This window comes from Pseudopipra pipra, chromosome 10 (assembly GCF_036250125.1).
Source record: "Pseudopipra pipra isolate bDixPip1 chromosome 10, bDixPip1.hap1, whole genome shotgun sequence".
NCBI lineage: Eukaryota > Metazoa > Chordata > Aves > Passeriformes > Pipridae > Pseudopipra > Pseudopipra pipra.
In genome coordinates this window covers 22,704,575-22,730,270 of record NC_087558.1, presented here as the reverse complement: position 1 = coordinate 22,730,270, position 25,696 = coordinate 22,704,575, and the positions used below count along the sequence as shown (strand labels likewise).

The following is a 25,696-nucleotide window of genomic DNA, read 5'->3' as shown; positions in this document are numbered from 1 at the left end:
GGGCTCTAAGAGAAACCTCACCTAAGCACCTGCAAAGACAGAGGTTAAAAGATTAATTACTCCTGATGATATTTCCAAGTTATTAGCTTCTTACTATTATAAATGCAACCCATCATATTTATATATAAAGCCCCAAAAAAAGTGTTCACAAAAGTATGCACATCGAAAGAGATAAGATAAACCCAGGATTTACCAATTTGGTTTAAACTAGGGAATATGGCTTGAGGACATTTTCTCAATTCATTAGCACATGTTTGAAGTGATCCTGGATGAGACATCAACTACAGCAAGGCACTAAAACTGGCAAGACTCAAATTTCTCCCAAATTCAATTATGTCTTCCCATTAACCTTCTCCTGTTTATGCTCAGGATGTTAACAAATGAAGATGATTTTTCAGAATACTGAACACCATCTACTACAACCTTGACATTGTAAACATATTTGTGCATTTTTCTCCCCTTTCCTTATAAATTGGTTTTATAACTTTAATAAAGTTATTTCCAACAATTCTGAACCAAACTATTTCATATTCCACCTCAAAGCCAGGTGGGGGTTGGTCTCTTCTCTCAGGCACTCAGCAATAGGACAAGGGGGCACGGGCTTAAGCTCTGCCAGGGGAAATTTAAGTTGGATATCAGGAGAAAATTCTTTACAGAGAGAGTAATTAGGCATTGGAATGGGCTGCCCAGAGAGGTGGTGGATTCACCATCCCTGGAGATTTTTAACTGCAGATTGGACGTGGCCCTGAGTGCCATGATCTAGTAAATGGACTGGATTTGGACCAAGGGTTGGACTCGATGATCTCGGAGGTCTTTTCCAACCCAATCAATTCTATGAATCTATGAAAACCACCTTTCCCTTTGGCTCTCCCCACCCACCACCCTGACAAAGGCCTGTAGCACATGTACCACAGGTCCCAGATGTGCACTGAGGTGTGCAGAACCACCCCTGAGCACACGAAGGCTCTACCACCACCTTACTGGGAAGGTTTCAAAGCTTTAAGGGAAAAGACACCGGGCATGAGACAAGCCAGCTCTAGCCAAGCTCAGCTTTAGCCTGGATCACCTGTGTACAGCGCAGCACATCCCACTGGCAGCTCACCTCGACCTCGAGAGGAACTTCGACCTCGAGGAGCCCCCACCACCGTTCCTCCTCCGCGTCCCGTCAGCCGCAGGACGGCAGCACTGTTTACAGACATCGAGAAATTCCTCTGTGGAGACAGGGCAGGGCAGGGTCAGTCACACACACTGAAACCACAAACACTTATCGTTAGCCTAAACTCAGCCCAACGCCAGCTTTGCTTTCCCCGTGTTCAGCACAAGCCCATAGGACCAACACCAGTAAGGAAAAGGATCCCACAGGCACAGGAATTTCAGTCTCTGAAAGGATGTGTGGACATCAGTGCTCCTGAGTTACTCACTTGACATTTCTGTGCTCTAAAGGCAGCAGTGGAGCACCTACTCCTTTGGCAGATGATGTTCCCATTACTTAATTGGAACACAGACTGAAACACAGACATTCTGCTCCAAAAAGAGACTTGCCTACACCTGACACCATGAATTAATGGCAATTCTAAACTTCATTCTTTGGCAAAGCAGAAATATGTAAAGAGTAACAGAACTTGGATAAAGTTACATTTACCAATATTCTCTGCAGAAATAAGCCTTTCTTCCCCCCTCTCTAAATATATCACAGGAGTAATAAGCTTTGGGGAAAACTAAGTGTACTTAAGACTTCTGAAATCCAAGTGATACTCCTTTTAATAAGGCAATAAACACCAGTAAAATTCAATTTTATTTCCATATTAATTGCTAAAGAAAAAGCTATTTCAATAAAGAATGGATAATTATAACCAACTCTGGCCCCATTCTCTGAACACAAATAGTTGGAAAACTGGGCCAAAAGATTCAGGAGCAAGTTCAGAAACATTAGCAAGCAAACCTGGATTCACACACACTTTCTGACTGCCAGTTTTAAATAATTAGAATGCAAAGGACTCCAAACAGCTGTTACACTTAAAGCAGGCAAGTGCTTACATCAAACTCATCTGAATTACTATGACTCTGAAGGTCTTCAGAGAACAATGAGACAAGCAATTATATACTATTTAAAATCTAAATGGCTAACATCAGAGCCAACAGGCATTTGAAGGAGTTTTAACCCATTTCAGAAACTGCTTGGTGTGTGCTTCCTAGAAAAGTAGATCTTCCTCCCAGAGAGAACTGGTAACTAAGTAGACTTGAGGGGAAAGAAAAAATGCAGTCATGCATGGCAAAATAGCAAGGTCAGCCTCCAGTAAATCTGACTATTTTCCCAGCCAGCTCTTGAAGTTTAAAGCAACCATTTCATCAGCAAGTCAAAAGGAACCACCTCCATTTGCCTCGAAACAAATCACCACCTTTCCTGCTGTTGATACTTCTGCTTTTTTCTGAAGAAGGGAATATTTCCCTACAATATTTAATTTAATCTTTAAGCTACTTATCAGATTCATTGTCTTGCATAGGAGATTCCTTATTTTTTATGCCTTAATTCTTCCAGTAAGGACAAAATAGTTCTCTCCCTTTTCCAAATGTTTTTTAACTTTGCCATTTGTCTGAACTCTGAGCCAGTTCCCCCTCCCCCTGTAGAGCCCGCTGTGGCCAAGGGTGAGATCCTCCTGTGCACAGTGACAACAACCCACGTGGAGAGATCACAGGAAGCAATAAAACCAAAATCAAAACAGCAAATCCCACCCTCCTACTGATGAGTGTGTTCCCTCAATGCCCATCCCTCACAATGCACACCAAAGAGCAAAGCTGCCCCAAAACAGGGGCTCAGTTAATGCTTTAGGAGCAAATGGAAGAGGCCTTTAAGAAACAGATGTCAGGAGCTCCAGCACATTCAGCAAGAGTTTGAGCCTCCCCTACTCCACGGGCAGATAAGACTAAGACCACTGAATTCTTCCCTGTTACAGACAGGAATAAAGGGGTCAGGGAGAAAGGCAAAGGAACCCGTGCTCCACAGTGCCAGTGGTCCATGGGGGAAAGCTCTGTTAAAGCCATCCACAGAAACCTTCTTTTCTTCAGACACTTCCATGGAAACAGATCTCAGACAAATCTGTGATATTATATAACAAAACCTACTACAAGGTCAATCAGTTGAGCTCTAGGTTAGCTCAGCAACTCTATTATCACTAAAGAAACATTCTACATAAAAAGGACCAGCAACTCCATCCAAAGCAGATCCAAGTCCTGTAACAGGGAACAGTGTAACCCCAAGTATCTGCTGGTTAAATTCTACAGGACTAAACAAATTAAAGCTTAAATTCACAGAGCTGCCATAACCCACTACCCACACCCAGGTAACACATCTTTCCATCAGCCTGAGACAAGTTCTTCCAGCCACAGCACACACACAGCTGCAATGCCAGCGGGTGCTGGGACTGCAAGAACTGCTCTGAACCCAGGCCTAGAGCAAAAGCCTGGCAGAGAAATGCTAACAGCTTCACCTGCACCCTCCCAAAGTACCCCTGCTCTAATCAGAACTCCCAAATCTCTGCCCCCCGAGCTCTGAGACAATAATTCTATCTTAAGTGTTCACAGAGGGGGTAAAAAGGGACTTTTAAACTATCTTTTATCAATCTTAGTGGTAAGAACTTCCCTGTAGCAGGACTAGCAGCAAATCCATTAATATTCACCTCACGATCACTTCTGAACATGATTCTTGATGATAAATGATGTTTATTATGTCATGGGGAACAAACACCAGGAATTTCTAGTAGCTTAAATCATGGCATTCCCCTGGTATCTCAAATCAGCCATGGAGAGGGGAAAATGGACATAGAAAACCGGATTGTTCACGTCCTCTGGGTCCCCAGAAAGCATTAATGGAAATTTATTAAAAAGGGAATATGGACCTCTTCTTTCAGATTAAGATTTTTGTGGAGATTGTGGAGAACTGTTAAGGTGCCTAAAGGTTCCTGTATGATTACAGGTGAAAAGGAGCAGGAGAAAGCAGTGACACAGGGCACACCAACTCCTCAGGACTTTTCAAGCCTGGTGAAACACTGGGCACTGCAGCAGAGGACCACCTATCCCTGAACCTCAGCAGCACTTCCCACCTCATCTGTGCCAAGAGGCCACTCAGCACACTCTCAATACCACAGCCCTAAACTCATATTAGTCCTCCCAGAGTACACCAACAACCCCCAAAAGTGGGTGTCCCCCTGAACAGCAAAAGGCCTGCAGTGCTCTCAGAAGGACTCCACCGTGCAGCAGCAAACAAATCTGTCAGGGTATTTACACTATTCTGCTGTGCTACTTTATGTCTGGCTGAGCATTTCTTGTTCCTACTCAAGAACAGGAGCTGGGCTAGGACTCCCCATAAAAGCACCCTCTCAATCTCAGCTCCCTTTTTAGACTAACTGTGACATGAAGTGCTTACAATGTATCCACGTGAACCCAAATACGACTGCTGATTAAAAACTAAACCATCAGCACCTTGTGTCAAAGGACAGCATCCTACAGAGATACAAGAAATATGAATCAACTCTGAAGAGGGAGGAATTCCAGAAGAGGTGAAGAGGATATACAAGAATACCCAGGCACAAAATGAAATGAAGAATTCAAGAACACAACAGCACGGAGCAAAGGAAGGAGGATGCTCTGATATCTTAAATTAATAGTAACACTACCCACCCCTGCAAAAATCAAAGTACTCAAGCTAGTAAAAATACTCAGCTTTCTATTACAAAAGTAACAAAATAACCAAACAACAGTATTCTGGAGTAAGTGCTAAGAAACATAACAAATTGGAGAGCAGCTTCAAAATCAAAAGTTCTGACAGCCATAAAGAGGGAATCAATCCAGAGTCAAAAGTCAGAGGCACTGTCCAGAGCAGGGCAGGCAGCTTTCTGCACTAGCAATGCCATTTAAATCCAGGGTTTTTCAAACTACCCAGATCAGTCATCTTTGAAATGGAATCTTTATGGACTGCCTGTTCTCACTCTTATCTTGTTCACCAATCAACCACATACCTATGGAGACCAAAGGAGATAATCAAGCAATTGCCTGTGTATGGAGTCATTAAGAGTACTGGATCCTTCTAAGAAATGCTAACAGCCAAACAAGTTCAACAGTTGTCCAAAGGGCACAAAGCTGAAGCTACAGAACTTAGACACTTCTAGGACTCTATGATTACAGAAGAGAAGGTGATCTAAAACCTGGAGAAAATTTTACTGATCTGAAAATGGCACATACTCAAAAAACAGGTAACATTTCCCAGATGGTGATCCTGGATTTAACAAGTTGTCTGACATCCACAGAACACTGCATGACAAAGTATCTGTTCAAATTTAAGACAACAATTGAGCGTGAACAGAATTTAAACTTTATGCTGACACTGTGCTTTCATAATTTCTTTCTCCAAATCTCAAATTTTATGGTTACTCTTCATTTTGTTGTTTTATGGTATACTCTTCATTTTGTCTTTACACTACTGACAATCTAAAGATTAAACATTAAAAAAAAAAAGGATACCAACCTGTTCTTCTTCTGTAAAAGGTACAAGTGCCAGTGGTGGCAGGGGCTCCTCTTGTAAAATAGGCAGAAATTCCTTATCCAGAAGGTCTGAAGGTATCTGTATCAAAGGAAAAGAGCATTCTACTATATCCAAGGATTTCCACTTCAGGGATGATGCCACAGACATTGATTCACAAAAAATGTTATCCTGCCAGCTCTGTGTCCATCCACCCAGTGCACCAGTGCTTCCCAGAACATTTACCAGGGGTGGGTGGAACTGCAAATTTACCACCCCCAGAAAAAAAATTCTTATAGATTTCCAAAGAACACCCCCCCACAAGTTCACAGACATCAGAATACAAAATTACACAGCACTGCAGCTCAAACCTGAACCAAGTGAAATTTCATCTGGTAAATTAAAAACTATTGCTTTAACTCCAATGCACTTTATAGCCAGACTTTTATTCAGCAAAAATACCACTACAAAGGCTGTATTTGATTTAAAGTCAGCAAGTCCAATTTACAACCAACAAGGAGAGTAAAAAACCACAAGCAAAAAACCCAAGTAAAACAAAACTATATGTCTAAATTAGCTAGAGAACACTGATGATTTAAATCAAAATAAACTTTAACACTAATTTTGAATCAGAAGCTCCATCAGCAGATGTGACCTTGAGAATCTGGACAAGAAGCTGCAATTACAGCCAAGTGAGGTCTAATTATGCCAACAGAAATCTGTTTCAAAAATATTTAGTTCATAATACTAAAGACTTTTTATATTTTCATTTGGGCACATGCTAGCAGAAGCTTTCCTGCTTTCAGTCAGTGTATCTTTTAATCAGAAAAGCAATCTTTGCTGGCTGAAGATGAAGCAAAGTTGAAGATGACCCAGTGAAAAAGGACAGGGTACAAGACACAGCTTAAAAACATTGCCCTGAGTAGTTAACTAGAACCACTGTCAAGATAACTAGAATTTCTCAGCCCCCTGGAAACACCTGGGTATCAAAAGCAAGATACAGTCTAATGATAATGCCTTTCTGGCAAACATACAGGGAGAAAATCTTCTTTTGGACCACTCCTAAGGCTGGGGAACTTCCTGTGGTACAGGATATTCCAAGGTTGTTCTGAGTCAGTCACAACTGCAGAGGCCTCAGCAGCACCTGCTCTAGCACACAGTGAGCCTCTGGCTGGCTGGTTATTCCAGCACAACACCAAGGTTTAAATCACAGCTCCCCAAGGCTGAGCGGGACAATCCTGCATGTTAGAGCAGGGCTTTCAGGAGAACACACTTCACAGGCTCACAAACACCCCTGACACTCAGTGCCCCTGTGGAGGCAGCACAGGGCTCCCAGCACTGAGGGTCAGCACAGCCAGGGCAGGGCAGGAACAGGGAGCTGGGTGTGCAGCTCTGTGCCAAGCTCAGGGCACAACCTGACACCATTTCTTGCAGCCCCTCTCTCACTTGAGGGATTGAGATTTCCAAGGCACTACATGCTGCTTCAACAACAAACCAACCTCTGCCACCAGCTGCAGGAAAACCCAATGTTTACAAATGCAGAATGTTGCCTGAAATTTTTGCCTGAATTGTTGCCTGAAAGGACCTCTGAAATTTTACATCATCTTTTACACCACTGAGAGCCTTGCTTGAAATGAAACCAGGAGGAAGTTCTTGAGTTTCTACACTGTCCTAATGCATTCCATGTGCCTGATTGCATTTGTGTCCTGATTCCCAGAGAAGGGAATACCTGAGGACTGCTCTCATTGGGCCAGTTACCTGCTAAAACAAACTGCCTTAATTTGGGATAAATGTGGATCCATTGCCGTTTTCAGATGATCTGCTAACATGATTTATTGCCTGACTTTGTAGCTGAATCAAATAACTATTATGCACTACATAAATAAAATCCTACTGAGGCAAGCAAATATGCACAGCTGCAAGGAGACTTTAACCCTCAGTCATCTGTGGCAGTGGGACTGAATATGGCAATCAGGTTTTTTTGTTCTCCAGGGTACAGGAAGTTGCCCCTAAAGAGGCAAAAAAAGAATCAAACATAATGAATGCAGTAAAACTGGGATCAAATAAATACACACACACAAACCCCCCCCACCAAATCAGACCTCTCCAGTCGGGGATGCCAAGGGACACGTGATTTCTCTGCCCACAATCCCAAAATACAAACCAGTATTCCTGATCTCAAGGCTCATTAGGAGCACACCCATCAGGCCTTTTTCCCTGCTCACCTTGTTATCCTTTAGAAAAAGTGCCAGCATTTCTTCTCTCCCGTAGCGATAGTCTGCTAGTTTGTACTTGGGCAGGGCCGGAGACAGCGGAGGGGATGTCACGCTCCCACCGCTGGACAGGGCTCGCAGCCTGCAACAGAGACAAGCCATGGCACTGACTGAGGGGGTGCCACCACCCCCTGGGCCACTGTGCCACCCCCTGTGCCACTGTGCCACCCCCCTGCACAGGCACAGCCTGGGCACAAACACGACAAACAGAGGAAAGAGCAGCCACGGCTTCGGTTCAAAACTCAGCCTTGGTGAAGAGCTTCCCTCACTTCATCCACAGCCAGGACAGAGAGAAAAAACATTCCCAGGAGCACAGCAAGGAACTGAACTGACCCAGGAAAACTCTTATGTTGAACATATAGCAAGCTGCTGCACCCTAAAGCCTTGCCTAAGCTGCTTGCACTGGCTGCACACAAATCATCTTCCACAGATGTTCATGGCAACGTCTTCTTTTGGACAAGAAAAATTCTTACCATGCTGAGGACAGCGCAGCAAACATTAACCACGAGTTTATTCAGCTGTTTGGCAAAGTTTAACACCACAGCACAGTAAATTTTACAATGGGTTTTCTTCTTGTGTCTCTGGAATGCTTCTTTACTACAAATCCTTTTCCAGAAATTAAAATTAATGGTTTGTTTGGTTTTGTTTTTTTTTAGAGTGCATATATCATTTAGCTTAGGGTATCAATAAAAAAGATGCACAAAATATAGTGCCACTATTTCAGAGACATTTCAAACAGTAGTCTAACTTATGGTAACAGATAAATATGCAATTACATTTGCTCCCATCCCATACAGGCAAGTTAATGGACTTCTTGCACATAACATCTCACCATTGTATGTGATTCCCACTCTGCAAGTACATTAGTCTCCCTTCATACAGTCACTTCCTCAGCTTCACAAATATTCTATATTTTTAGGAATTTTTTTTTTGAGGAATGTTTCACAAAAGGATGTATGCATGAAGAAACTGAACCCTGACCATTTTCCTACATTTTCCTTAATGTGCATCTTAAAAAAGTGAACCACAAAACCTCTTCTCAACAACTGAGAAATCCACGGAAAGGAAGGTGCTCTAAACTGTAACAGTGATTCAGAGGTTACCTTTCACCTAATTATTGAAGCATGCTTTGATTTGCTTTATTGTTCTTTAAACAGAAAGGAAAAAGCAATTTGCAAGTCAAATGTTGATCTTATTTTTTTAGTTTGGTGCCACCCCGTGGCAGGTCCTTTACACACCACTTCCAAACAGAACATGCCCGGGGAAGAATTATTCCAAGGATTAGATGGCTCAGTGCAGTGTTCAGTGTTTGATCAATGCAGAGCAAACGTGGCCCAGAGTTTCACTGTGAAGTGATACAGCAGCTTATGGGACAGACACGACTGCACTGCAACCCAAAGCAATAATTATAAACCTTATATTCCATCATTCCTGTAAAAATCTAGTAACTCACTCAAGTATAATACATATTCCATACACAATCTAATCTGGTTTTTAAACTAAATGGAGACTGAAGTCCCCTCACTATGACACAGCAATCGAGCTACTGTTAAAATGTGCTTTTTTTAGAGTTGTCTTCCCCCTTCTTTTTAATATAACTTTGGCTTCCATCCATCAAGAATCTAATCATGTCTGTCTCTTACACTGAGGAGCACTCCAGCACAACATATCTTCCTGGTGGGTGTATTTATAGACAGAGTCATTCTTTAACCTCCTTTCCATCTAACAAAATAGACCGAGCTCTCATTGTCTCCCAGCCCGCAAATCATGTCTTCCTTCTTGGCTGAATCCTCTCCAATTTCTGGGCATTGTGCAGAGAAGTGTGTCAGCAGAAGTGAGGATGTTATTCCAGTAAGCCTCCCCACATGCTGTGCAGCAGTTATGTTTCCTGGGCCCACTCCACACCCCCAGGATCACGTCCCTCTTCAGAAACCACACCACCCACCAGTCTTGTAACTGAAGCCACCAACACTTCGACAGGAGACTGGAACAAATAATGAATAATCACACCTGTGCAACCATCCCTTAGCAAAAACCAGGACAATGCATGGCAGACAAGCTGAAATCTCACAGCTGACAAAATTCTAGGACATCAGGGATTCCCTTTAAGGCAGCAGCTCATTTTTCCTGACACTTCCAGTGCACACATGCAGGATACTATGACACAAAACTCACTTTCATCATGGTCCATACAGGGTTTGGGTTTTTTGAACAGTGGAAAAAGAAAAAGCTTGCTTAGCTACAGATTTAAGTCCAGTGAGGAGAGTTTAAGAACTTTCTTATTAACATGTAGCACATGGAAAGACCAAACGAGCACATCTTCAGTTGCTCTGTGCACACCTCTGAGATCACACACATTATTCTACTTGGTAGCAATGTAAATATTATGCCTTAATGTAACATAAAACCCAACCCATTTCATACACAAAGTGAAGACTGATCTTACAATATTGCCTTCAACCCCAGGCCAGGGACTGAGGTGAAGCAGGATGGAACAACAAATACATTATGTCCCATTCAGTCTTATAATCAGTTCTGTTCCAAAGGACAGAAATTCCTTTCAGACGAGGTTCTGGAGTCTCACAAACCAGACAAAACTTACCATTCAGGCCCAAAGTTAAGTGTCTGAGTTTCTGCTGCCATTTTTTTCCTGTTCTATTCCTCTTTTCTTAAAAAGCGTGAACCTGAAAAATAAAATTGTTTACTATGAAAATAGCTGGATTGATACAGTCCTTCAGAAATTAATTCCCAACAGAAAAGCACATCTGGTCACGCAAAGAAGTAAAAAAATACTGACATGGAAATTTTTTTTTAAGGAATCCATTTCATTCTCCAACATAATTAATTTACTAATATAGGAGCAACTGCATCAAGATCTCTTCCCTAAATCCCTCTTTTAACAGATCAAACAGAACTCTGGATCAGTGTGTCTGAGGAAATAATTTGTACAAACACTGAGAACTTGATGTATAATCCCCTTCTGTAAGAACAGTAATGCTTAATTAACAGAATTGCTGCTTCCTGACAATTACAAGAGGATAAAAACCTACTAGAATTACAGCAAGACAGATTTGCCAGCTGAGTGGCAGAGTATTCAAGAAATTTCCACTGCTCATTCTTGAAAAATAAGCCTTCTAAAGTCTGAGTACATCCAATGCTACGACATCCTCCAAAAATCTGGAGGCAAATAACAGCATTTCTTAGTTTTATTAGGCCAAAAAAAAAGCCTAACTTAAGATTTGAGTGTCCTGCAGACACAGCAAAGGTATGTTCCTACATACCCAGAGTGTAGGGACAAGAGCAGAGAAAGCCACACAGGAGGGAAGGGACAAGACTAAGGGAAGGCTACAAAGTTTTTTCTGTCAGAGCCAAGTCCAGCCCAGGAAGCTCTAGAGAAGTGTCTTTTGCAGCCATAAATACAGCCCCTCTTTCCTTCCAGCAGCAGCAAAATCCAAACCTGCAGAGGAAGGAGGTTTGGCTCTTCAAAAATCAAACACACTGTAGGCAAAGCCCAAAGAAAAAAGGATTTGAAGCATTACCTACAGACAGTGGTTGATCAGACTTGAAGAACCCATACAGGACAGATGGGAGGGAGGGAACTCTGCTGTATCAGAACTTTATTCCTTAACAGACCCAGGGACTAAATAACCAGCTTTGGAGTTTGTCTATACTTTGTGTGAAAAGGTGATGGAAAAGAACAACAAAATGTGGGGAGGTAGAAAGGGCACTAGTTACTGAAGAAAACAAGACAAGACCAAACAAAGGAAACACTTTTTTCTTATATACATGTTACAGAAGTAATGATACTAAAGTTAAAGAAAATACATCAAGACCCTCAAAGTTACAAAATGACAAAACATGCAAAACCAAACATGCTAAGACCACCAGAACAGATTTTACCCAAATCTTTCAGGCATAAGATTACAAACAGTTATAGAACTCCCTGCAGCCTAAACCTACCAACCAACATCTGGCTTATGGATTTTTACTACATGGAATACCCATTATTTTCCATACACAGTGTAATTTATATATAAACCTTAGTATTTTTATTTTCACAATAACCCTATATAATGAAATGGAATTATCCCCACTACCTGCACCAAAAGCTAATACAAAACCACCCAGCTATTCTCACAGGCCCAGTCTGAGATGATTTTGGTCTGATTTGAGTTGCCTTTTTGAAGCAAGTGACAGCTCATTACAGTGTTCATCACTTATTATTCTTCCAATCATAATACAGGGTGAGGAACCCAAAGAAGACAAAGCAGCCACTTGTGAAAATATTGCAGGTCAATTCAAGCAAACCATGGTGCACACTCTGGCAGAGACAAGCCTCTAAAACAATTCCTAGAAGCCTTAAGTGGATGGCTCTGCCCCTGCACTTCCTGCAGTGCCTGTAATCCTGCTGCTGGAGGGGTGGAGAGTTTCCAGATGCACCCATGAGGATCACCAGGGACCCTGGGATCTTCAGCTCCTAACATCAAAGCTAGCTTAGTCACAGTAACACCAAAAGGGCTGGCACTGAATGTTAGACTGCCACCAAAACACAGCTGAAAAGCATCAGATATAAGGACAAAGCACTAAAAACCAGTAACAACTGAGCCATTTACTGGGGTTGGACCCACTGGGCCCCACCCTCTTCAGCCTCTGCATTCCCTTCCCAAAAAACCGAGGATGCTGTGTCATCTTTCTCTGCCAGACTCCCAAGCACTGAGTACCTCCAAGAATACTCAAAGCCTTCCAGTGTCATCCCAGTGAGTTGCAAAACAGTTTTCCCTGTCCCTCCCTTTGGTCACCACACTTCATTTTGAGAACTCTTTGCTGGCTTCCTCCTTCTGTACTGCATTGAGGGAGGTTACTGCCTCCCTGCAAGTTCTGACTGTGAGGATTTTGAAATGAGACACCTCTAAGTGAGTGAAACTGTAACTGAACAGGCCCCCAAAGACCCCCAAAACAGAATAAACCACAGATGTGCAGATGATTGGAAGAGGTTTAACAGGTGGATTTAATAGGCAACGTTACCCAGAAATAAAGCACACATGAAAAAGAAATTAGAGGCAAAGCTGAGAGAAAACCATTGGAAAAAGAGGCACTCTGGGAACGGGCAGTGACTTGGGAGGAGGAAGGCAGAGAGCAGGGAAAAGACTCAGGAAAGCTGAGACAGCAAGTGTGCCAGAGGAATACACTGAGCTGTGTCAGAGCAGAGGAGACAGGGGAAGCAGGAACCATGTGCTGCTTCTCCTGGTTCCCACAGCAGGGAAAAGGGGAGAGCACCAAGCCAGCGTGGAGAGGAACCTCCCCAGGGACTGCTCAGTGCACCTGGCTGGTGCAGAGGAGAAGCTGCACCGACTGGAAAGGCCAGTCGGGGTGGCCCAGGCAGCACTCCCTTCACGAGAGCAAAGAGTCAGGGTGGAGCAAGAAAAAGGAGCAGAAATTAAGAATGAATGATCAGGTCATGAATTCAGACATTTTGGCCAAAGAAAAGGCATGAATTTATCACATCTTTATCATCTAGATAATTTTCTTACATTTTAAACTTCAGTATTAATAACTGAAACGTTGATTTTGGTCTTTTTTATCAATGCTGCCTCCTTATTAATCAAGGATCACAAAAATAACATGTATTTGCAAACTGCAAAAATAACATAACTAACAAAAAGCCTCTTTCTGAACTACTGGCTTTGTGAATCAGGGTTTTCTACAAATAAATGGCTATCAAGGGTGGAATCCCCAAGCCACAGGTGTGATGTGGGCAGAGCACACAGGGACAGACTCAAGCTGAAGTGAAAAATTGAGGCACTGCTTTGATCCTGGCCAGGTAACAGCTCTGCTTGGCCAAGAAGGCTGCCCAGTGCTTCCCACCAGTCCACTCAAGAGGAACATTTTCTCCAAAGTCTTCTACAAATCAGGTCAATCCTTGATCAAGGTGCCAGTGCAACCCTACAAATGGCTGCAGTTTTCCTGCATATCTGGGGGGAAATGGAATTGCTTCATGAACTGAGCTGGGACCCCCTTTTCCTGGGGTGATACCACCAACCTGCTGTCAGCATGCAGGGCTGAAAAGAGAGGAAATCACACCAACCCCACCATCAACCTGTGCACCAGCCAGAGAAAAACCACCCCTGTATTTTGCCAGCTGTTTAGCACTTTGAAAATCAGAAGTCCATCCTCCCAGCAGACATAAAATGTAATCCAATAACATTAAGCCCTTAAGTGGCTTTCACTCACAATTACCAGGTAATATAGATGCACAAGTTGCTCTCAGCAACACTCCTTTCATTGGTTCACTGCAGGTAAAATGGTTACTTCACCAAGCTTGCAGTTTCTGACATTATTTTTCAAGCTTGCTACTTAGTACCTGACAAATCTATTAAAGCTCTCAGAAACATCTGCTACAGACACAAGTTGGAACTTGATTCTACCGGCCAGATTTGTGCATTAAAATGCACAAGATGTTGCAGTTGGAGGTCTATAATTACTGTGGCACACTTTGCCCACAAGCTCTGGTATTTTAAAACATATAGCTAGCTAATAAATATCCAGGCAAAAAGCTGTTTTCAGAGACTCTGAAAGACCTAAACTACCATGTTGTACCAGACCTTGCTCAACTTCAGAATACACCAAAAAATGCCATTTTAAGATTTATCCCTTACTGACAGGCACCAGAATTAAGATTTCCAGGCAATGTTAAATTCCTGCATTTCCATTACAGAGCTCTGTCAGCTTGCACCACTTGGCAATCTGTCTGTTCTGCTGCTCCAGAGAGAGATGCACTGATTCTCAGCATTCCAAGTTGAGTCTAGGCAGTGGCTGCATTCAGGTCTGCCCATCTAATCTTTCCTACAGACAGAAAAAAAATTAAAGATTTGGACTGTCACTGCAATTTATAGCTTTGGGGCTGCTGTGTGCTTAGGGTTTTTATTAACTTTGGAAACCTAAACCTTGGGAAAAAAAGGTATACCACTGATCCTTCCTATACACAGCTATTTTATTTGGAAATTGTCTACTCTTTGATTGGAGGTGTTTAGGAAGAAAAATATCCTTTCCTTCCAAGGTAGTACTGTCGCTACTGTAGGTTTGAAACAGCCTTTTAAACTTATAAATTGGCTGAAACTTTGAGAACCAAAGAACACAACAGAAATCTAACCTAAGCAGGTTGAAGTGCAAGGAATTGGGTTCTCCCTAAATAAAGATGGGACAGGAATTTAACAGCAGTGTTCCACCATGCAACAGCAACATTACAGCAGGATGATAAAAGCTCACCTTCCCCAAGCAAGAAAACATTCCACAGGCAGCTACTCTAGCTGGCTGATGGCAGTGCCAGCAGCTGTGTTTTTAAAAAAATTAACAGGTTGACTGAATAATTAATGCTGATTTTCTCTAATTCCTGAAATATTAAAGAAGATCCATAACTGTGTGCATCAAGCCACTTTTTAAGCACAGTGGTAAACAGGATGACTCAGGTGGCTCCCCTACCTGCCTGGGTGATATTAATCACTGGCTAAAGCAGACAACTCTGATTAAAGGACTCTGACATAATTATGGCCAGGCAACATGGATTTATGGAAGGCAGTCAATCAAAATATACTTTTGTAAGGGTAGAAATTTCATTGCTCCAGCAAGTAGGTGAAATAAATTTTAATTTCAGCAGGACATTCCAATTCACTAGAACTCTAAAAAGGACAAAATCATTCAGAACCACATGAAAGGTCTCAAATCATCACAAGATACTTTTTCTTTTAATCCCCTCTTCCAAAGAATACACAACCACCCGTTCTCAGAAGGAATAAAAGTCACAGAACCAAGTTAAGAAGCTTTCTCCTACTTCTCCAGTCTGTAGCACTGGCCCACAAAACTCCTAAAAGCTAAGGATGAAAACATGGACATGGTAAATAATGGAAATGACACATCATCAAAGGTGCCATCATGAATTATTCACCTCAGTCCAGTACAGCAGGTTGTATAAGGCCAAGTCAGAAGAGTCACTAGCAGAAAACACAGGTGATACACAACTAATGCAGGACTATTCTGGAAAAACACAGTCCTGAAACCAAGCTGAGATTTATGACATTAATCAGCTGAAAAAAAAGCACATGATACAAGATTGACTAAAAGAGCTCACAGGAAACACTTAACACAGGAATAAGGAAATACAGAGTAAATAGACACCAAATTGTGTCACTGAAGGGATACTGTGTCCTGCTCTGTTGTAAGAGGCAAAAGAGCTGATAAATCAGTTCAAAAATTGATAGAACATGACAGGTACACCTTACAGTGACAAGAAGAAACACCAACACCACACTAAAGCTCTATTTATTAAGCTTTGAGAAAAAAATTAAGTATTTTGCTATGTCTGTAAATGATCATGCAGGTTAAAAAGGCTGAAGACTCAAGTTTATTCAGTGAAGGGACATGTGGGGATAAACAGCAAAGTGAGTTGTTTTCAGGTCAACACTAAATTTTCTAAAAGGTATGTTCTAGTTTAAACAGAAAATGAGTCAGGAAAAAAAATCCATTAGTCACATTACACAAGATGCCAGACAAGTCACAGGAGTCCCCTCTGGCTTGCCCAACCTTATTCCTGATAAAGGCAGTGGATTTTCCAAGGCCCATCTACCCACACGCCAAGTTTTTCCCAAGGGAACAATATCCAAACCATTCACTTCTCCAGAAACTACACCTCTGTTATTACTCTTACATTTTTAGATCTCCTCAAGTCTTATAACCTCCCTGTCTCAAACCATTGCACAAGTGTTTCAATCCCTCGGCAGTTTCTGGTCAAAAATTGCCCGTGACTCCCTCAAATGGCAGCTCCAAGCTGCCACTCCCCTGCTCACTCCACACAGATCCCTGCAAAGCTCCAGGGAGCACTGCAGCTCCCAAAATGCTGCACTCCAGCCAAGGGTGACAAACACAGGGAGGCTCAGAATCCCCTCGAGGAGAGGATGACACAGAGACTAAGGAGACCCACACACCTTAAGTACCACAACTCCAGGTGTTTTCTCCCTTTCCTACCTCCTGCTGTGAGCCTGGTGGCAGGTTGGGAGCTCCCCTCTCCTTGCTCCACCTGCACACAGAGAGCCAGGAACACTTTTCCTGGTCTCCCCAGAAAGCAGCGTGACCTCCACCTTCATTCCCAGCCTCCAGCCAAACACAGACACCAGCGATTAAGCTCCAAGCAGAGTCAGGGAACCACACCCTTGGCCTTGCCACTGGCTGAAACACAAACACTTCTCCTTCCAAATCCTATCCCAAAATCCTGCCAGCGCTCTTGTTTTCCAGCTGAAAAAAATCACTTCCACATCTGTGTACCTTGTACACCCAAAACTTGCCAGTAGTTTTAGTAATATTTATAATAATAATTTTAGTAATATTTAGTCTGTGCCATTCCACAAGATGTTAGGGATCAGGATGCCTGGTCTGCCTACCTGCTCCCCAGCAAGATCAGCAGCCAGCAAAGCTACACACCCAGAGGTGCTGCAGCAGCTCTCTCACCCTCCTCACACACATTATCCAGCCCAGACACACATTCAGGGTGGAAGAACACAGCTCAGACTGTGCTCACTGAAAACATTCACTGAATTAACAAATCTGGCTTCTTGTGGGGGCTTGGGGCTTTGTTTTACATGTCATTGACATAAAGGAGCTTCTTTGGGCTTTGTGGAAATTGTCTCCCCCCACGCCTTCCTAAAGTTTCCCACTCGTGCAGTTCTGAGACTGTACTCCTATATTTGAGGAAACATTCAACACAGAAAGTGTCTGACAAAGGGTCCTAACAAAGAATTACAAGGTGTATCACACTGCATACCTTGGTCAGCCAGGGAAACAGAGGGGAACTGGTTACTATGTACGAATTGCAACACTTTTTAATAGCTTACCACTTCTCTTCATGTTAATATTGCTGAAGATATTCACTTGTTTTAACGTAAGAACCATATCTTTTAAAATCAACTTGGTCCTGCCTTAGTACTCTTAAAGCTTAGTGCAACAGAGAAAATTACATGTACAGATGATTCAGCATTAACTAAGCCTATTGTAAAAGCTTCCACTGGCTTTAATGGTAGTTGAACTGGGCCTCTAATTTATTAAATCAAGTTATGAGATGCCTTTACTTAAAAATCTTGCCATATGCTACTTCCATGATCAGCCCCACTCACTTTCCATCACACACAGTCTAACACTGACGTCAGCCCTGCTCTGAGCAGGAGGCTGGAGCAGACAACCACCAAGGCTCTTCCAGCTAAACCATCCTCAGATTCTAACATACATGGCTCAAAAACCCATTTATACACCCCATCACTTGCCAGCCACACCAACTCCTTGCCACACAGCATTCTAAGGCTAAAGGCTCGTGACTTCAGCTCTCCATCCATCACCCCAGAACTTCACCCCAAGTCATCTCCTTAGTGCCCAAAGCACTTCTTCTCCTCCTGTTCCTTCCAGTCTGAACTGACCCACCACCACACACATCACATCTGTTTTTACCCAAACTGACCTGCCCACGGACATCCACAGCCTCTGAATCCCCTACTCACACAGTCTTTAGTGTTTTATCTTTATCATAAAACACTATCAACAGGATGCCAAGTGTTTACAATTGTTGTCAGTGACGGGAGGAAGATTTCTTTTTTTAAAGTGTTTCATTGTAACAACGACTTGAAACAAGTATTTCTCTACTGAATAAAAAGGACAGAGTTCCCCTAAGCAAACACTGCCTTCCCAAAGGGCAATACATCACTCTTTCTTTCACCAGAAGAACAATATTTAACAACACCAAAATATTTTTCTAGCCAATTTTTGTAAGGTGTTATATGTAAGCTTGTTTATCTCTTCCCAATGCCAAACTACATATACAAGAGCCACTGTTAAAGCCATCAAGTGTGAAATGCTGCAGGGGGATTTTTCTAGATTCCCTAGATTTTCTCAAATGTATGGCCAAAAGGAGAGAAAGTGATAACACAGTTTTAATAACTCGCTGAGGGAATCAAAAAACAGTAAGTGATCCAAAAGGCACATCAACAAAGCAGTATTTTAAAACAATTCTCTAAGTGTTCATCAGAATTTTCCATTGACCTACAGACTCTACAATCTCTACACAGCTCCTGGTATTCCTTCTGCTTTTCTCTGTAATACATACAGAGTCTACATATCCAGCTTCTAAGTATTCCAAGCTTTAGGGATTACAGAACAGGCTGACTCTTGAAAACACACATTTCGATTCCACACTTGCCAAAAACCTCGTATGCATCAAAACAATTCTATGCATCCTTTCCATTACAAATAGAAAAGAGAAAAAGCAAGAAGGACATACAAATTTCAGTTGCAGCTTAGTTTCCCACGCAACCTCAAACCATCACACGGTGTCTGAATTCAAGCAATGTTTAATCACCTTTAGAGGAAATGGACTGACCAACCTCCCTCTGCAAAAACAGAGAAGTGGACACATTTTGTAACCAACACCCTGTGGCAATCTCAGCTACTGACAAAGCCACACAGAGACCTCAGCCTGCTACAATCCCCAGCTGAGCTAAACATGAAAAAGTGATGGTATTAAACATCCCCATGGTGAACTACATGGTTATATATGTCTACACACCAACCACAAGAGGGCCAATGCTGTACAGACCCTGTCACTTAGAGCACTTCATTCTTCTCAGTTCCATCCAGAACTCAGGTGCACCTGGAGCAAACTTGCCAAGTTTTCTCAGTTCTGGCCATTTTCAAGCCAGATCGTTTGTGCAACCAAACAAATGTTCAGGAGTTGATAGCAAAAGAGAAAAGGAGCAGCTAAGCTGGGCAGAAAGCTGAGTTTGTTGCCATGAGAGCAAACCCCATCCCCCTGCAGCATTTCACACACCTAGTGCTTCGAGGGTCACTCCCTGAATTCAAATAAATTGATGAGAAAACCACACAAAGAAAAGTCCCTTGCAACACAAATGCTTCCCCAGTAACAAAGAGATGGGTTTCTCCTTACCAAAGCACCCAATGAATCTCCAGCAAGAGAGGAGAAGGCAGGAGAAGGCAGATCAGGCCTGTGCTTTTATGCCCACAAACAGAAATTTTATTGCTCTGCCCCTTAGCTCTATCTATAATCATGAATAAAATATAGCTTATCTCCACTAATCTTTGAGCAGAAGCACTGAGAGGGGAAAAAATAAAAACAGAAAAATAAGGGAAAAATGCTAGGAAAGGGATTTTTTTTTTCCTGAATCAGACTTGGTACCATACTTTAAAAAGCCCTAAGGAAGAATTTTAAAGACCTCAATGAAAGAACAACACACACGTGACAGTTACTTGAACTTACAAGACCAGACAAAAGCAGGCAGAGTCAAATTTCATATTCTTAGTATTTCAAATAAATTAATAAACAAAGAGCTGAAGGCCTGAATTACTTTAAAGAGGGGGCAGAGGGGAAGGCCCAGACCATGGTCCAGGTGCCCAGGTCATCTTCAGCAGTTCCTGTGAACCAGGGTTTCCCTTCTAGGTTTAAATACAAAGCTCTTTCAGCACAGACAGGTGGAATCAATAACAGCAAAGCCCTTCAGCCAGTCAGCTGCCCCAACAAGGTGTTCCAGGTGACTTTGACATGCACAGTTGTTTTTATTTTAATCAAGTACCTATAGATCTCAAAACACCTGCCAATTTTTTTTTTCTTATATTCAGGTACAAGGAACTCCAGTTTGTGATAGAATTTCATTCAGACAACTGGCCTCAGCAGAGATGCAATGGTGCTTAGCCTCAATTCCTTAGAAACACCCAAAACCTTCTTAGTACTCCTCTTCTACAAACAAAGTTTTTTCCTCAATCCAGGAACAAAACAGTAGGGAAAAAAATTAATTGTAAAGCCCTCAACTGTCTATTTACAAGCATTTTTTTCCCACTCACATCCTCATAGAGATCATATTTTTAATTTCCTGCAAGTTTTACAAGGCAAGAAAAAATGCTAATAGGAGCACCTGATGATATTTTACCTCAAGACCAACACCTGTAATGAAAAGAGGATCTGCAAGAGTCCAAGTTTTTGCTGTGGTACCAGAATTCTTTCTAAGCACCCTACAAAACAAATCATGCCTGCTACAAGACTACTGTGCATTTTAGTTCTGTGCTCTTTTTTAAAAAGACAGGGTCAAGAAACCATTCACAAAAGGCCCCAAAAGAAACACAGTGCCCAGGTACCCCCATGCATGTTCCTGTATCCAGGGCCTGAGCAGCTCTTAAAAACATTAACCCCTGTGATTTACACTCAGTACTGTCACACACTGAAAGGAGCTACCAAAGGCTCAGCACAAGAGGTGACATCCACCTTCCAGGGATAAATCTCTGCCTTCTCTTTAATCCAGGGGACTAGTAAACAGAATCTTTAAATTTTTTTTTTATAAAGCACACCTTCAGTGAGGAATTAACACCAACACACATCTGCTGACACCAGCTGACTTGTAGAACTACACGAACCTGGGGAGCAAAGCAGGTGTAGAAGGGGCAAGGGACACTCCAACATTTCTGTTGGCACACCCAGGATCGACTGGGACCCGTTTTCACCTCAGCACCAGCCAACTGTTCAAAGGATGCTTATTCAAGGGAATGGCAAGAAAACCAGCACCTCAGAGTAGTAATGCTCTTATTATCTATTGCAGCCAACACCAAATAACAAGAGCTTAAAAATATCAAAACAAAGCTTCTGCTGTTGACAACTGCAACCAATTTTGTTTACAAAGGTTCCCAATTATCACACTGTGCATCAACCAAATGTTCCATTCACAAAGCAGCAGATGAATTTGTGTTTATTAAAGAGTTTCTTAAGAACAAAAGCAACCAGCAGTGTTATGGGAAAAGGAAAAAAAAAATTACACGTACTTTCCAGGAACTTGCCCAAGTCAGCTCCTGAAGCAAGAAAACAGAATGAGCAGCGAGAAGTTAGAAGAATATAATGAGAGTTCAGAAGTTCCTTCCCCACCCACCCGAGCAAGCAGACACTCAGAAGTTACAGTAAGAGCAGCACACCACGAACGTTGAACTGAAGCTTACTGGGGAAAATGTAGGGTTTTATTCCAGAAGCACTACTTGGCAACACCTCCTTTTGGCCTACACCTTGCCCCACTTCAAAGTGCAGCCACACGGGACTAAAAGAGCGGAAACAGCTCTGTTGACACTGAAACTACTTGTCTTGGATCAATACCAAAGGCACACAATGCTGATCGATGGTCCCTTCGGCCTGCCAAGGCCTCTCCAGTCAAACGCTGCCGGTCACGGCTGCTCCCGGCGCCCGCTGCCCGCGGGGGAGGCTCGGGGCTGCCACGTTCCCCGGGCTGTGCCCCCTGACAGGGCCGGGGTGCCGGAGCGGGGCTCCCCGCGGCGGGCTGGCAGGGACGGGCGAGTTCACCGGGTCAGTGCGAGGGGACACGGTGCCGCCTGACAGGCCCCGCGGAGCCCCGGGGGAGCGCAGGGCCCGCCGGCCGCGGCCCCGCTCGGCCCGCAGGAGCCCCCGGGGAGCGCAAGGCCCGCCGGCCGCAGCCCCGCTCGGCCCGCAGGAGCCCCCGGGGAGCGCAGGGGGCCCCTCAGGGCGCGCCCCCCCCCCGGGGCGGCCTCGCCTCCCGGTTAGGCCGCGGGGCGCCTCGGGGCTGCGGCAGCCGCGGCGGGCGGGGGCTCCCGCGGGGCGGGCGGTCGGGCGGGTGTGGCGGGGCGCGGGGGGCCGGGCCGGGCCAGCAGGGCGGCCGTACCTGCGCTCCGGGCGGACGGTCCCTCACAGCCGCGGCGGCTCCTCAGCCCAACAACACAAGATGGCGGGTGCGCCGCCACGCAGCGTCACGTGAGCGCCGGGCCCCGCCCCCCGGCCCCGCCGCGGGACCCGGATGAGCGGCCGCGCTCCCCGCCCACCGCCCGCGTGACGTCACCCCGGGGCAGGCCTACAGCGCCCCCTGCCGGAGCATGGAGCCCCGCCCCTCACGGCCCTGAGGGGACACGCGCGGACATGGCCGGGCCGGGGGTCCCCGCGCCCCCCGGCACCACTGCCCGGCTCCCCCCGGGCTGGCACTGCTGGGGCACCTCGAGGGCTGTGTCCAGGTCTGGGCCCCTCAGTTCGGCAATGACACGGAGGGGCTGGAGTGTGTCCAGGGAAGGGAACGGAGCTGGGAAGGGGCTGGAGCAGCAGGAGCGGCTGAGGGAGCTGGGGGGCTCAGCCTGGAGAAAAGGAGGCTCAGTGGGGACCTTCTGGCTTTGCAAGTCACTGACAGGAGGGGGGAGCCGGGGAGGGTCGGGCTCTGCTCCCAAGGAACAAAGGATGGGACAACGGAAATTGGCCTCCAGCTGTGCCCGGGGAGGGTCAGGTTGGACATCAGGAGGAATTTCTTCCTGGAAAGGGGGGTCGGGCACTGGAAGGGGCTGCCCAGGGAGGTGGTGGAGTCCCCATCCCTGGAGGTGTCCAAGGAAGGACGGGACGTGGCGCTCAGTGCTCTGGGCTGGGGGACAAGGTGGGGATGGGACACAGGGTGGACTCCATGGGCTGGGAGGGCTTTTCCAGCCTGAATGACCCTGTGTGTCCGTGGCTCTGTCAGTCTTTGGCCCTGTCAGTCCGTGGCCCTGTCCCCTCCCGCCGCTGTCCCGCACACGCGGCCCCCTCAGCAGCGCGGTGCGGCCCCGGCCCCTCCGTGCGGGCTCCGCGGGGCCGTTCAGCTCTGTCGGGGCCCTGAGAGGCCACAGGAGCCGTGTGAGGAGCCGCCGTGGTCCGAGCACTCCTACCCAGCCCCAGCCCCGGGCCGCTCCCCCCGGCCCCGGGGGAGTCCTGCGGATGCGCTGCCGTGGGACTCACCCCGGGGAGCGGCTGCCGCTGACACAGAAAGGGCAGTGGATGGCACGTATTTTGACTCTTCCTGATGGAAAAATCAGGAGCTCGGGGCAAACTTTTTTTCAGCTAAAAATACCGGTTTATTTTTAGTCCCCAAACCCATATTAGTACATGATGCAGAATAGCCCCATGTGGTTCCTTCAGCCTAAAAAACTATTCTGGGCTGTTACGCACTGCTGAAGGTATAACCGCTCTCAGCTGAAACAGTTGCACTCCAGCCCTCATGGCAGCCACAACCCGTGGAGCTTTCTCCCTCCTCTCCTAGGTGAATAAATACTTGTCATTGTGCACTGAGCGCCGGCCAAAAATGATGCAACAGTGAACACTGGTGATTCTTCTGAGCTAATGGGTTGAAAGCCTGTAATTCTTGGGGCTTATTTTTAGCTGAGAGCAACACAGAACTACCTCACCCAAAAAATCTCAGAATGGAATTTCTCCTTTAGGAGGCTGGTATGGAAAAGCAAAGCTCCCTAGAAAAGGGCTGGCCTCTGACAAGCTGCATTCGATCCCCTTGGTTGTTGCTACACAGCTTGAGCCAATACTAATAGCGGTGGAGGGAGGGAGGCAGGCAGAGCTGCATTTCAAGCTGTCAGGATAAACTCCCGACTTCACTGCAGAAGCAGCTGTGCCTTGTTATTCTACTTATCAAATGTGAGCTTGAGCACTCAAAAATATTTTCACATGCTCTAAGACAACCTTTATCTGAGATGGGAGATGTTTAGCACTTGTGGAAATTTTTTTTATCCCAGTTAGCACAAACATTATATTACTGAGACAAAAAAAAAACTCAAGAAGAGAGCGACTGAAACATGCCTCATCTGCAGAACTTGGCATTTCTGCAGAGTACCTCAAGGAAACTCAGATGACAATCTTTTGGTAATAGCAGATGCATCTTAAATCCTCCACAACACTCATTCAAGCAGAACAGGGAGAATCTCATAAAAATTCACAACTGTGCCCGTGCAGTAAAATTCCTGCACGGCTCAATCACAGAACTTCAGCTGATATTGTGTAGGTGTGAAATCACCCCAGCAGCCAGCCTGGGTACCAAGGGCACGATGTACTTCAGAGCCCTGGATTACTGTGCCAATTCCTCCTCACTATGACAAATCCAAGAGCAGGGAAGCAGCATTCCTAACAAACTGAAACCTTCCTTATCATCCCATTGTTTGTGCCCATCCTGGCTCAGAGGCAAGAGCCTGCCCCTCTCAGTACAGCAGTGGAGCTACAAACACAGCACACTTGGAAATGAGAAATAATGGTCAGAAAGCAGCCCAGAAAGATGTGCCCTAGTCATGTTTGCCCTTGCCTCCCAACCCCCCCTTTGTTATTTGGAAAAGGCACTCCCCCGTTTGTTGAAATACCAGGGATTTTGTCTGGGAAGAGTCAATGTCGCCTCAGCAGCCTCTGTTTTCCACGTCCTCATTTGTCACATCCCTAAAAATAATGAAAACAGCAGCAAAGCAGGCAAACATCCAACTGCAGTTTTTAAAGTCAGTCACTTCAATGCATCTGTCACCTCAGGTGGCTTATGCTGAAAGACAGAATACCACAAACAAGCTGCTACTTCTGCAACACTCAATTACTCTTAGATATCCCTCCCACATGTGGCAAGCTTAGCTTGCAATGCAAAGTGCTCCAGTTACTCCAATCCATCTTGCAAGGGATTTATTTGGATGCTCCCATGAGGCTAAAATGTTATTTGGTCACCTTAAATCCTCACGGATAAACCCTGAACCCTGACCCAGGAAGAGCCTGATCATGCTGTTTCCCTTTCTCCCCACTGTGCTCACACTGAGGTCTTTGGGTGAGACTCCTGGCCACCACAGGCTGTCCCCTGCAGCCAGTGGCCATGGCAGTGACAGGAGCATCCCGGAGAGATCCGCTGTGACTGGAGCATCCACACAGGCTGAACCCACCCTCCGTGGGGGCTGAAGCGCTGGTGGCTCCTCCACTCTACTTCTACTCTGGGAAACATTAAACAAAACCCCTCAGGGACCAAGGACTACCTGGAGTTCCCACTCTAGGAGATGAAGGACTTGAAGCAAGTCTTTGTCCCTTCTC

The 25,696-nt window shown here is 44.8% G+C and overlaps 2 protein-coding genes across 11 annotated transcripts in view; both read right to left on the bottom strand.

Moving 5' to 3' along the window:
* Positions 1-22,623, bottom strand: part of GIGYF2 (GRB10 interacting GYF protein 2) — a 74,417-nt gene extending 51,794 nt beyond the window's left edge. For 5 of the 10 annotated variants that reach the window (XM_064666698.1, XM_064666701.1, XM_064666705.1 and 2 more), the window contains exons 1-5: positions 22,509-22,623; positions 10,391-10,472; positions 7,741-7,870; positions 5,522-5,617; positions 1,067-1,211 (exon numbers count right to left, since the gene is read on the bottom strand). In XM_064666698.1, coding sequence (XP_064522768.1) covers positions 1,067-1,211; positions 5,522-5,617; positions 7,741-7,870; positions 10,391-10,431 — 412 coding nt within the window. In that variant the 5' untranslated portion in view covers positions 10,432-10,472; positions 22,509-22,623. Of the gene's footprint in view, positions 1-1,066; positions 1,212-5,521; positions 5,618-7,740; positions 7,871-10,390; positions 10,473-21,645; positions 21,673-21,816; positions 22,110-22,508 lie in introns of those variants that run through there. The other 5 variants (XM_064666704.1, XM_064666706.1, XM_064666707.1 and 2 more) reach the window with 3 other exon arrangements.
* The window catches only part of SNORC (secondary ossification center associated regulator of chondrocyte maturation), a 97,733-nt gene that overhangs the window by 62,906 nt on the left and 9,131 nt on the right, over positions 1-25,696 (bottom strand). The window lies entirely within an intron of this gene.